The sequence below is a fragment of the Bidens hawaiensis genome, unplaced genomic scaffold, assembly GCF_021521415.1.
Source record: "Bidens hawaiensis isolate Kalapana, Puna unplaced genomic scaffold, B.hawaiensis_p1.1 tig00061153_1, whole genome shotgun sequence".
NCBI lineage: Eukaryota > Viridiplantae > Streptophyta > Magnoliopsida > Asterales > Asteraceae > Bidens > Bidens hawaiensis.
This window is the reverse complement of record NW_027501013.1, coordinates 9,057-21,260: the sequence shown is the minus strand read 5'-3', so window position 1 is coordinate 21,260 and position 12,204 is coordinate 9,057. Positions and strand designations below refer to the sequence as shown.

At 33.3% G+C, this 12,204-nt stretch overlaps 1 protein-coding gene and 1 non-coding gene across 5 annotated transcripts; one reads left to right on the top strand and one right to left on the bottom strand.

The window, feature by feature from the left end:
• Window positions 1-1,531: 1,531 nt before the first annotated feature.
• Window positions 1,532-5,749, bottom strand: LOC143603279 (putative NOT transcription complex subunit VIP2). 4 transcript variants are annotated; one of them, XM_077080115.1, is made up of 13 exons: window positions 5,646-5,749; window positions 5,434-5,551; window positions 5,189-5,361; window positions 5,043-5,091; window positions 4,818-4,967; window positions 4,521-4,724; window positions 4,324-4,419; window positions 2,937-3,037; window positions 2,733-2,864; window positions 2,235-2,648; window positions 2,075-2,169; window positions 1,840-1,984; window positions 1,532-1,763 (listed from the first exon to the last, which is right to left on the bottom strand). In XM_077080115.1, the coding sequence occupies exons 1-13, from the start codon at window positions 5,661-5,663 to the stop codon at window positions 1,701-1,703; spliced, it is 1,758 nt and encodes a 585-aa protein (XP_076936230.1). In that variant the 5' UTR covers window positions 5,664-5,749; the 3' UTR covers window positions 1,532-1,700. The 4 variants fall into 4 exon arrangements, with proteins under 4 accessions (XP_076936230.1, XP_076936229.1, XP_076936232.1 ...); XM_077080114.1 differs by having other exon boundaries at window positions 1,533-1,763; window positions 2,730-2,864; XM_077080117.1 differs by having other exon boundaries at window positions 1,533-1,763; window positions 2,949-3,037; window positions 5,189-5,352.
• Window positions 5,443-5,523, top strand: LOC143603283 (small nucleolar RNA snoR35). Its single transcript, XR_013148031.1, has one exon. It is a non-coding gene; the product is annotated as a small nucleolar RNA snoR35 (small nucleolar RNA).
• Window positions 5,750-12,204: the final 6,455 nt, after the last annotated feature.

Here is a 12,204-nt window from a genome sequence, read left to right as displayed (position 1 = left end):
AACATGTTATTTTTTATGTTGTCATTATGACAAAGTCGAGAAGCCCTCTGAAAGTCATCAAAATCTTTTTTATGGTGTAGCTCAGAAAAAAATAGTTCTTGAAGAGCATCTATTGCTACAATTTAATACCCCACTTTCCTTTGATGGGTAGTAAATTGATAAATATATCAATAAAGGGTAACGCCTCTTTTGTATTTAGGCTAGTGGTTGGAACTACTATCGTATGAGAAGTCTTATTTTCGAAATTGGTTCATAACCAAAATTCTTTCAATTATACATATATGACATCGAGAATGAATTTTTCAATAGAAATAAGCATTCTCAGGTACGATTTTGCACGAGCATATTTTTAATTAAGTTCAAAAAAATCATTTTGTGATATAAATAAAATCAATTTATGTACACATTGTATAGATACAAGCATAGATGTAATATATTTTTGTTCATATACGCTATGTAATTATTTGTTTTACTTATAATTTTATAATTTGAATTATCCCGTGTGTGACACGGGCTCTAAGACTAGTTTATTTATATAAGAGCATCTCCAATGAGGTCTCACATATAACACATCTGCCCTAAATATTGGCATTAATTGTTCCTACTGCATAGTTCTCTTCCATTCCCTCCACCCCTTCTCATGATATCCAATTCTTCATTTGTGGATGTTCGTCTACATAGGTGTCTTCATTGATCCCTTTCTCCCTTACGACGATCAAAATGTCTTGCTTGTATAGGCATCAAAAGTAACTAAAACACTATTATCGTTTTCCTATACTACGTCTACAAAATGTTGCACCATGTCTACAAAATGAAAAATTCAAAAGAAACATGATAAAAACGACAATTTATGAAAGATAAATGTCTACGAATATTGAGTCGTGCCATCCTTTGGAGCCCAACTACACCACCATATTACAAGTTTTATTTCTTCCCTATTACTCAACTTTCACTTATCCTTTTCATGTTAAAACGACTTAATGGGTGTACATGATACACTCTCTACACTCCGGTTCGGTTTCACACATAGTCAACTCTTCTATTCGGTTTAAAATGGCCATGTATAATATGCGATTATGGGTAGTGTTATTGGAGCAACATCATAACATCAATGCGGTAACAGTTTTCTTCGGTTTCAACTCAGTCTCAAGAGCTTGTTTCTTAACACTTTTTAGAATTTGTATATGATGGTTTAATAGTCTGAACTTGTTTGTCAAAATTTATGCACAAATTCAAGTGAATAGGCATATGTGATCACATACTAGGAAGATCAATTCATGTTTTGCGACTTTGTAACTCAAATTGAGTCATTTGAAGCAATATCGCCACCCCCAACAATAATGCTCGATAGATGGTACCTGCAAAATCTTCTTCCTTCGCATCTAGAAGAGAGAAACCGTGCAAATCGGATAATGTCCAATATCTAATGCACGATGTACAACTTGTAAAGCATGAACCAAACCAAACCAAACCAAACCAAACCAAAGGAAACACAACATAAAGTACCAACATTTTTATGATTTCTAAAAGAGGTTCGTAACCTTATAACACAAAATACTTCAAAACACATCCTGATTTGACACAACTTTCTAAACTTTTGCATTATGCACCAAACCATTTGGATTACTTACTTTCTTACTAGAATAACCTCTAAATGGTTTATCTCATCAACTTCATTTAGATTATCAGACGCCTCAAAGTCAATAACGACGGGGGACCACGGGTCGATCTTCCACCATTTCATAGTGAACCACAAAGTTGTCCTGCAATCAAACAATCAAAGTTAATATCTTCATACCATTTTTTTATAAAAATAATTGGTCATTAAGATGCTGCTACCTTTCGAATAGTTTCCCAGGTGTTGGGGTCAAAACAGAAATAACAACCTCGCTCATAAGTGCTTGTTTTGACCAGCAGTTCCATGTTTGGAGTCCTTGAAAACCATAGGCGCACTTCTCTATGGTAGAACCATCCTCTGTTGTGCCTGCAACATAATGTCAAAATAACATTTAAAAAGAACAAAAAGATAACAAATATCAAAATTTTGAAATACTGTAAAAATCTATATGCATACAATTCATTAGCTGCAAACAACTGAGCCTCATCCTTTGGCATGCTATAGAATATATAAAACAAAGTCTCGGTATTAAATCTTGAAAAGTTATCTTGCTGCAATATACAAAAACGTAAAATCAGTCCCAATAATCTTGAAAAGTTAGCAGAGAGAGGCTCACATTTAAAGGTGCCGGCGGTTTTGTATTGAAACACTCGGGAATGGAATAATGAGGATCGCCTTTTGCAGATTCGTCAGACCATGGAGATGAAAACTTCTTGTAAAGATTATCGGGTGAATTCAAGTTTAGACCGAGTGTCATCAGGTCAATGCCCAAAGCAAGTGGGGTTAAATCAGGATTATTCATCCTGATGACATTCAATAAGCCTAGCAATCCAAATCGGTCTGCAGCAGATTGAGTTGACTGGGTTGGCTTCACATCCTGGTCTCTAAACGGGTTAACTAGTCGTATCTGTGACTGTTTTTGAAAGTGTTGATACTGTTGCATGAGGTGATCGTAGGACCCGCCACCTGACACTGTGTTTGATAAGTTTACAGGCCTTGATCCAGTAGCTAGCATCCCCGAGTTTCTTGCCTACAAGAAATATTATTTTAAGGCAATAACGAAATTAAAACTATTAAAAAGAAGATTGTAATGGTAGTATAGAGTACAGACCACCTCAGAACCACGAAAATGGAGATCTTGAGTGTTTGCAGGAATGTAGGACCCACCACCATTGATTGGAGCATGCTGTTGCTGTTGATGTGATGAATATGCACCCCCCAAATTGAAAACACTTGATCTTCCAACCTGAGAAACAAGAACAAAGTAATGTCGGTTAGTTAATTTATGAGAAACTTGATGCAGATTAAGTTTTTATACTGTGGGGCCTACTGGCAAATGTTGCTGAGACTGCATCATAGACACTGAGTTGTCACGAAGCTGTTCCTTCTGGTGCATATTAACTGGAAACTCATTACCACCTGTAAAAACGATAAATACAAAGATAAACTTTAAATTAAATGATTTGAAATCAAAATCACTACCCTGTAAGTAAATATATAACAGAATGTCAGTAACGAGTAATCTAATAAAGTATAAATTTGATCATATTTGACACTTTATTCTTCATAGATTTTCTTAACCGCTCATTTGAAAGATATTTGATCCTAGTCCTAATCCTGATACACAAACCTAATAAGATTTCGTAATCCCTTTTACGAATAGATCGGATCGATTCGGGTTATTTTTAATCTCAAAAGGGTCAATTCTTCAAAGGAAATATAAAATAAAATCTTCTTTTCAGGAAAGATGAGATCAAATAATGGAAATGTAAGATAAATGCTACATACTGTAATCAAATGAAACAGAGTCCAATTTTCTATCTATTAATGGTAATTCACAATAATAAACATAACTCCCATGTTTTCCAAATGATACAGATAACAATATTACTTTGAAACCGATAGATTGGTTGAAAGACAATCAAAACGGCCACAAAGAAATTAGGACTTTTATAGATCCTTCCACGAAGAAAGAAAAATTAGGAATTTAATATTTTCCTCCACACAAACCTTCAGGTCACCTCAATCTTCATTTCCAAGCTCCAGAAGTTGAATTATACACACGAAAATGTAATAAAAGATTCTCGGATTATAAATTTCCCCAAATGGAGTTTAAGATGAGAAGGTGAAGTGAGTGTATACACAAAGGGGGAAAAATATGAGAGGATCAAAACTATTAAGTTTCTTAAAGGATCACCGGATCGATGCAGTTGGTAGCTTTTGGGGCTTTCTCTCAGCTTGCGACACGTGAACCGTTTGTCTTTCGGTACACTTTGGTGCTTTCTGTCATCTTGAAACACGTGACTGCCAGATCATCAAATTGACCAAGACGCCACTATCCTTTATCTTTATAATAGTTATCTTAAACTAACCGAGTTTTTTCACTTAATGTATTAATAGAGAATTGGTGAAAAGGAAGAATATACCAGTGTGTATTTTCATACATTTACTAATTTGTAATACCCTTCTTATTACCTAACCCATATTGCACATATACAATGACACCATTCAAGCACAGCAACATAACCAATATTCGCCTACTTGATAATCTAAGTGTTTTGCTTCTATCATTTAAACTAATACTACAAAACCATCTTACTGCCAATATTATTATCTCCTGAAACCATAACTCAGAATGTGCAATTATAACTCGAAAGTAAGTAACTAAAGTCAATTGGTCAAGGTAGAGAAGATGACTGGTGTACCTTTATATCCAGGTAAAGCTGGAAAATCTTCATTTTGGATGCTAAATTCTTGGCTTTGTTGCATAAAACTAACATTTTGCCGACGTGCTAAACCCCCTGCATATTAATAAGATAAAAATATTGCTCTGCTTTACTCAATAAAAGGGAATTAAACAGAAAGATGATGCGGGTATTGTATAGTTCAGAAGCTATAATACCTAGTTGTCTTTGAGTACCACCAGCAGAGCTAAGATGACCACTTAATTGAGGAAAATCATTCATGTCAAATGAATGGTCACGATTCAGCTCAGATAATAAAGCCATTGAATTTAAATGATTATTTCCAGCTTGAAATTGATTCTGTGAAAGTGGCCCTCCACCACCAGAGTAGGAATTTCCTAGTAGTGATACCATCTGGGGTGCTAAAGTTCCAGGTGTCAATCAAAGAGCACACCAAGTTACTAACCAATAAACACAGAATAAAAAAAATACATAAAATAAGGGTTAGATGTTACCAGTTAGATTTAATCGAGAAGCAACACCGGGCATATTAAGTCCACCCGAGCTTAAACTCCTTCCAATGTTTCCACCATTAACAAGGTTACCCATTGCCATTGAGCTTATAATTTGTTCTCTGTTGCCAATACTTTGACCTAGACCCGACCCTGAAATTTTACTTTTCAACAAATGAGGAATAAAACAAATATTAAAACCTTATATAAACCGATACAGCGCCATACCTCCGTTATTTGAAATTCCTGAAAGTCCAAGTGAGCTGGCACCAGATTGCTTTACCCAAAAAAGCACACAAGAAAACAGTGTGTGCATCAAAGTTAGAGCAATCATGTAAGTAATAAACTGACAACTGTGTTTCATGACAGAATACCAGAGAAAGTGCAGCAGGAAGATTATTTACTGCATATCGTCCGTTAGAAATACTTCCTGCAGTTGGTTGTACACCATTCAAATGACCATTTAATCCCGAATTCCTTGATGTGTATGCACCGGACATGCTGGGAATGTTGTAGCTGCCATTTATGCTTCGCAACCCTAGAACGTCTTTTACAAAGCGAGTGTAAACTGTAAAGAAATCAAGAATTGAAAGGTAGAATTGGAAAACTTGAGCAATACCTATTGCGTCATTGTGGTTCATATCAGCAGCAGAAGAACCTAACTGAGAAGTAAATGCTGAAGTAAAAGCTCTTCCAGTGGCATCTGGAAAAGTTGTTGTTGAGCCATTCACACCTGACTGAAAACAAAAAACAATACAAATTGTTAAATATATAAATAAGCGTTAATGAAAAATCATTATAATGAATATAAGAATGGAAAACAGAAAATACATTTAGTATTCCGGACATTGTAGAAGAAAGCCAAGACAAATGGCCTCAAAGCATTCTTCTCTAGTCTTGTTTGTTTAGGTATTAATTCTGCAGCAGCCCAATCACTGAGATAGATATATATAGGGTGAGGATCATTACAGAACACGCAGCTGATGCGCTAACTAAAGGAACAAATCTAAATCTTTTTATCTTTTTTATCAACATTTCATGTTTCTAAAATTTTGTGCTTCTTACATACACATGTGTATGTATGTTCCGTACATAAAAACCCATCAAACTAATTTTTTTTATATGTGCTGTAATTATGTACCATGTACCTACACATGTAGTTTATATACATAATTGAACACTCAAACTAATATGTTCAAACATTTTCTGAATTCTAGGAGAGTGAGAAACAATAACCATTAAATTTTTACCATTTTCCTTTATTTTAAAGTTTTTTAAGATTGAAAAAATGAATAATTTATTTTTAAAATTTTCATTCTTGCAATAATTTGTGTTTCACCTAGTTCTCTCCTGTATCGAATCAATTACTTAACATTCTACTAAATATACACATTATTATTCTAAAAACATTCATATTGGTAAACAAAATTAAGTATGCAACTTAGAATTCTCTAAAGCACTCAATGAAATATATATATAAAATAACCGAAATTGCCCGATGACAACATGAGGCTTTTAAGAGAGAATATCAAATTAAGATCTGGTCCCAGAAATAAGATGTTTTTAATTTATTAACCAAGACATGTATATATAACCAGATATCAAGGTAATTAGCATTCAGATTACAAGTGCGCACAGCTGCTGAATTGTAGAAATTCAATTGGTCATAATAACACAACAAAATCACAAAACAAGACGCGAATCAAGAAAATATGCAGCAAAGTATAATACCCAATTTAGAGGCATGTGAGGATTGCTAGATGGTTTATTGTTACAATGTCTTGCGTGTTTCTCCATCATGATTTAAATGATACACGCAACGAGTCCAGAAACATTCAATGATCAAATATTTATGATCTTTATTATCCTAAATATAAAACTTGCCAAACAAATAAAAAGATATGTTAATAACTCCTCCGCGCGCAATAAATGTTTTTCCCGAGCTTTATAGCATACCTTAAACTAACATTTGGTCACCGAAACCACGATATTAACTTATTTGGAGGCGTATATTTTTAAAAATAGTCGGCCATATACAAATAAACTCCATGACTAAAGCATCTAATAAACTTGCATTGACCAAAATGTCTGTTGTAAACATTAAAACTATTTAGCATCTATAATCGGAATCTGAACACTGAAATTGCTAAGGGACTGCACCTTTCACTTTAACCTTTACCGAATAATGAAGCTTAGACAACGATTCGCAAGCATGTTATAGTCCTATCACATGAACATCATCATCCCACTACTTACAGCTTAATGAAACTGTCAGAACTTCAAAAGGCACGTTCAAAACACATATATTTATCTATGCTAGAAGTAGTAGCGAAATACATATAAGAGAACATTGAAAATAAAAACCGAGTAATCGACAGCTTCTTAAAATCATTATAATACCGCATTGCAAACCATAAACTCACATAAACAGCCTTTTGTAAACTGTATGATGTAACCGATCAACACGCGATTACAAATTTAAACCAGCATTATTCATTTTTCTAAAGTCAAATAAACCACAACTTTTTTGTCATTTTTCTTTTTGTATTAATCACTAAAAAAATGCATAAAAAAAAAATAAATAAAATTTAAAAAAAAATCTGATCTACGTCTACTGAAACTAACTGAAAAATCAAAAGTTAACATTCCACATTTCACCTATCTAACACAGATTAAGCAATTAAACCTAACAATCAACAAATTATGCAATTATCCGAAGATCAAATTGACAAACACGTAGCCCTAGATACAACCTGATTGATTCGTAGTTGAATTGAAGCAAAATTGACGATCGAATTGATCGTTAGGTAGAACCGATTCGATTCGATTAGATATTAAAAAGAAGAAATTATAATTATTATTATTATACCGTGTGCGATTGAATTTGATCGGTAGATACGCAGTCACGATCGTCTTCTTCGTCGTTGTTGTTAAGTGGTGAGAGTGGTGTGGGGTTTTATACGTGGTTTCGATCGTCGGTATGATTACAAAGATCTCCTCCTTTGCGGTCGGATTGGTCGGGTCGGGTCGGGTCGGGTTGGGTGAGAGTGAGTTTAGGTTGGAGAGGACCGGCTTAACATGAATATTGTTTTGATTCGGGTTAAATTGGTTAGAGTGAAGTTTATTCCGAGTTGAAATGAATTGTGGTATAAACAAAAGTTATTAAAATTGGTTTGTTTGGTGTTTTTTATGTTTATGATGGATTAATGGTTAGTGCAATGGCCAGGATGGTGGCCCTAGCGTAGGAGGGGATAATGATGACGTGGAAGCGGCGATAATGGTGGTGGTGTTAGAGAAGGCGACGCTAGTGATAGTGGAGGTGGTGGTGACTATAGCGGAAGTTTGTGTTGCTGGTGATGGTTGGGGTGGTTATTGTTCATTGGTCGTTGGGCTTGGTGGTGGTGGTTGCATTAACTGTGATCAATGTTTTCATAACCGGATCGGACGGCGAACCAGTCAGGCAACCAGTTCAACGGTTCAACTGGTCGGGGCGGTCGAACGGCTTTTGCTTAAAAACTGCTAAAAAAGATTTTTCAAACAAAAAACTATTTTTTTAGAGAAAACCGGTTCAACCGGTCCGGTTTTCCAGTCGGACCGGCCGGTTTTCTAGAAACCGAGCGAACTGCATATAACCGGACCGTGTCAGTGGACCGAATCCCGGTCGGACCGATTCAAGCAGCTGGTCCGGTCCGATCCGGTCTCAACAACATTGACTGTGATAGTGGTGGTGGGGATTACTTTGGCGGCATTGGTGTGATTGTCAAATTAGGCGGCGGTAATAGCCATTAGTGTTTGGATATTGCTCGTCCATTTATACCATTTTTATGTTATCGAGTGTTTTTTAAGAGCGACGCATTCGAATCATTCTCACGTGTCCTGTAATTTGAGTTCACCTATATGAACCCAAATGTATTTTTCTTTACCCCAAATCAACCAATATATTTTATTAGCGGTCATAAGTACGAGGCTTAATTATTTTGAAAGATTAATTATATACATAGATTCGATATTTTTTATGAAGAATTATATATGTTAACATATACGTGAAACATTTTAACTATTTTTTTTTTGTTATCTATCATTAGATCACAAAGTGTTTTAATAAATATAAGGAATTTAAAAACGATTAGGCGAAAAGATATGGATAATAAGACTGATTGAAAGGATATCCACGACGTTGGAATGTGGCGGTTAGTTGTTATGTTAACTTGAATAACAATTAACTTGTAATTTGATGACATAAGAATAAACAAAATTAAAAATATTTCCATTATAATGTGGTCATTGGTTTAATTATTATAAAATTTTATATTACTCAACTTTATAGTTGGTATTGTTTACGGAATCAGTGTGTACACAGATTACCTAATATCATTTAAACATAGAGAAACTATGGTATAACTTGACAAGCTAAACATAATCGTGTTAATATTCATCATAGGATATAGTAGATCTTATTATTCGTTTATTTTGTTGCAATAAACCACAAGCAGCACTCCCATTTGTTAACATTTTAAAAGTATTTGCATTCTTAAATAAATGATTGGAATAAGGCTCTGGATATAATGAGCCAAGGTTCAATTGAGCTCACCCTCAAAACCATGTGGGAATCCCTCACTACGAATGAGTTATTTGTCTAAAAAAAACGTTATACGTTGCAAAGTGTTTGAATTATATAAAATAACGTACTCATAGCTAATCAACAATTGACCTAAAAGATGCAGCATATGTTTGATTCATATGATTATTGTAGGAAACTAGTGGTGAATTGTTTTTCTTTGAAATTAATTCAATTTTAACAAGCTAATAACTTTGTTAAACTTTTTTCACAATAAAGAAAACACAAATAAGTAAAGAGTTTAACGGTTAGAGATAACAAGCGGATTTATAGAGGTTCAAGTGAATGTTAACTAATGCACCCTACATCTTATCCATGATGCATAAATGGAGAGTTTTCTACATTAGTCATCTCCCTAAAATGGTAGCGATCACCAATACAATCGTCTCACTCTTCAAAGGAACTGATCACCTTCTTCACCAAGCACACAAAGTACTTAGCTTTACAATTCTTCTTAGTCTCACAACAAGACAGTGGGTCTTCACCTAATAACTAATTAACTCTATATCAAGATAGAGTTCCTAACCCAATACAAAACAACATTATATCAAGATAGTGTATTGCCCTCTCAAATTATCAACTAAATGATGAATCATGATTTGCCAAAGCACTAGAACAACTTCTAGTGTTAACCCCTCAAATTACAAGTAAGACGGTTGAATGATAGCTTTGAAATGCTCTTCTTTTTGCTCTACACTTTGATTTCTTTTTTTGATAATTGAAGCTTGAATTGACTGGAATATAGAAAGAAGTTAACCTTGAATTGTGCATGTAAATGTTGAAAAGAAAAGGGTTAAAGAATTAGTTCAAACAAGTCTTATATTTATATCCAATCATGAGATACAAGAGATTAACTTTGATATTTATTCACAACTTGAATCACTTTTTTTTCATCTTTCACCATCTTCAATTCTATCAAGTTTGAATTTCATCCACAAAGAATGACTACTTAAAATCAAACCATATAAAATGCTTATGTTAGCAATCATGTGGTGTTACCTCATCTTGGATTTTGCATATAAGTTTTTTCTCTTACATACAGGCTTTATTATTTATTTTAGTCTGTCGATGCATTATGATCCATAACAAATCTTATTGTCTATGTTAAAGATGTGAAACATTTTAATCATATGTTCTCATTTGATGCACGATAAATCATATCATTACTTGACGACAACATAAAATTTTCTTGCAACAACATATGATGCCTCAAATCTATAAAACCTTTTAGAACACACTTTAATGAAAAAGGTAATAAGACTAGTATCATCATAAAATATTTTAAGATTACAAAATGATTCAAACTCATCTAATATTTATTTATTATATACTAGTTTGAGACTCGTATATTACATGATTAATTGATGAAAATTTTAAACTTTAATCATTAAGTGAAATACAATCAACAAAAATAATCATATAATGTTAATAAAATTACAATTTTCATTAAAATAACAGAAATTACATAATTAAAATTACACAAATATGTTGCAAATTATAAGTAAAACCTTCATTGTATGCTACATTTGTGATTGTATTGGTCGATATACACTGTTTATCAAAAATCAAAATCTTTAGTCAATGTCTGTTGGTAACTCTTGATAAGATAACAAATTCTATGTGACAAATAAGGTTCTTCAAGTGCATTCCAACCCTAATAAATGATACTGTATCCATGAAACCAACAAAAAAAATATCCATGCACATAAAATATCATACATTTTAATTAATTAATATGATGTCATTTAAGATCACATGCTAATGAATGAATCGGCTATGATTTACATTTAACAAAAATATTGAATTCATATTTTGAAATGACTTAAAGAATAAGGACTATATATTAAAACTGGTTAAAACAAATGTGAGGATGGCTATGAGATTGGCAATTGGCAAGAATATGTTGTCTTTTACTAGAGATGGGAGTGGGGATGAACGGTGGTGGAATTAGGGTTTGTTATTTGGGTTGGGAGTGTGTTATGAAAAGAAATTGACAGAATAATAAAAGGGTCTGGAAACTATTATTTGGACGGGTTGACTCAAAATAAAAACCAACTATTGAATATGGGTTTAAAAAAGTGAGGAGTGATGAGAGCTTGACAAGTGACACAATGAAGTAGCTTTTTATTAGAGTAGTAAGATTAGCAGCAATGTTGTAAAAATAGGTCTACAAGACTGAGAACTCCCTGAATAATCGCTATAAGGTATGGTGTCGAGACAACTTTCGTTAATGTCACCTTGTTACTTGGAAGTTGCAATCGATCAAAGGTAGTCAACTTCAGCCAAATCAGATCTAATCGGTCAATACATGCCAATTTTGACTTCAAAAAATAAAACAAAAAACTTATTTCAATAATATTAAATAATGAGGATCATTAATGGTTAGCAATTTATAGAATACTTTACCACTTAAAGATGCATCTTTTTTATTTATATTAATACTAGTTTTAGACCTCGTGTGATGCACGGGATGCTTAAAAGAAATGCAATTAAGCTATAGAAATTAAATGATTAAATTAAAAAAAACCATATATTTTATCAAATTAAATGGTTTGTAAGTTCAAGTTATATTTTCTAATGGAATATTTATACGAATATGTGGTGTATTCTCACGCAATTTCTTCATAATCACACAAAAGATGGAATATTAACGGAATTGTAACACCCAACTTTTGTTAAATGAATAACAAAAAGTTTTGTTAATAGTTGTGTGTCGTTAAATTAGTCATGAGTTAAGTGTTTGTGATTTGGAAAATGTGGATGGGTTGTGGG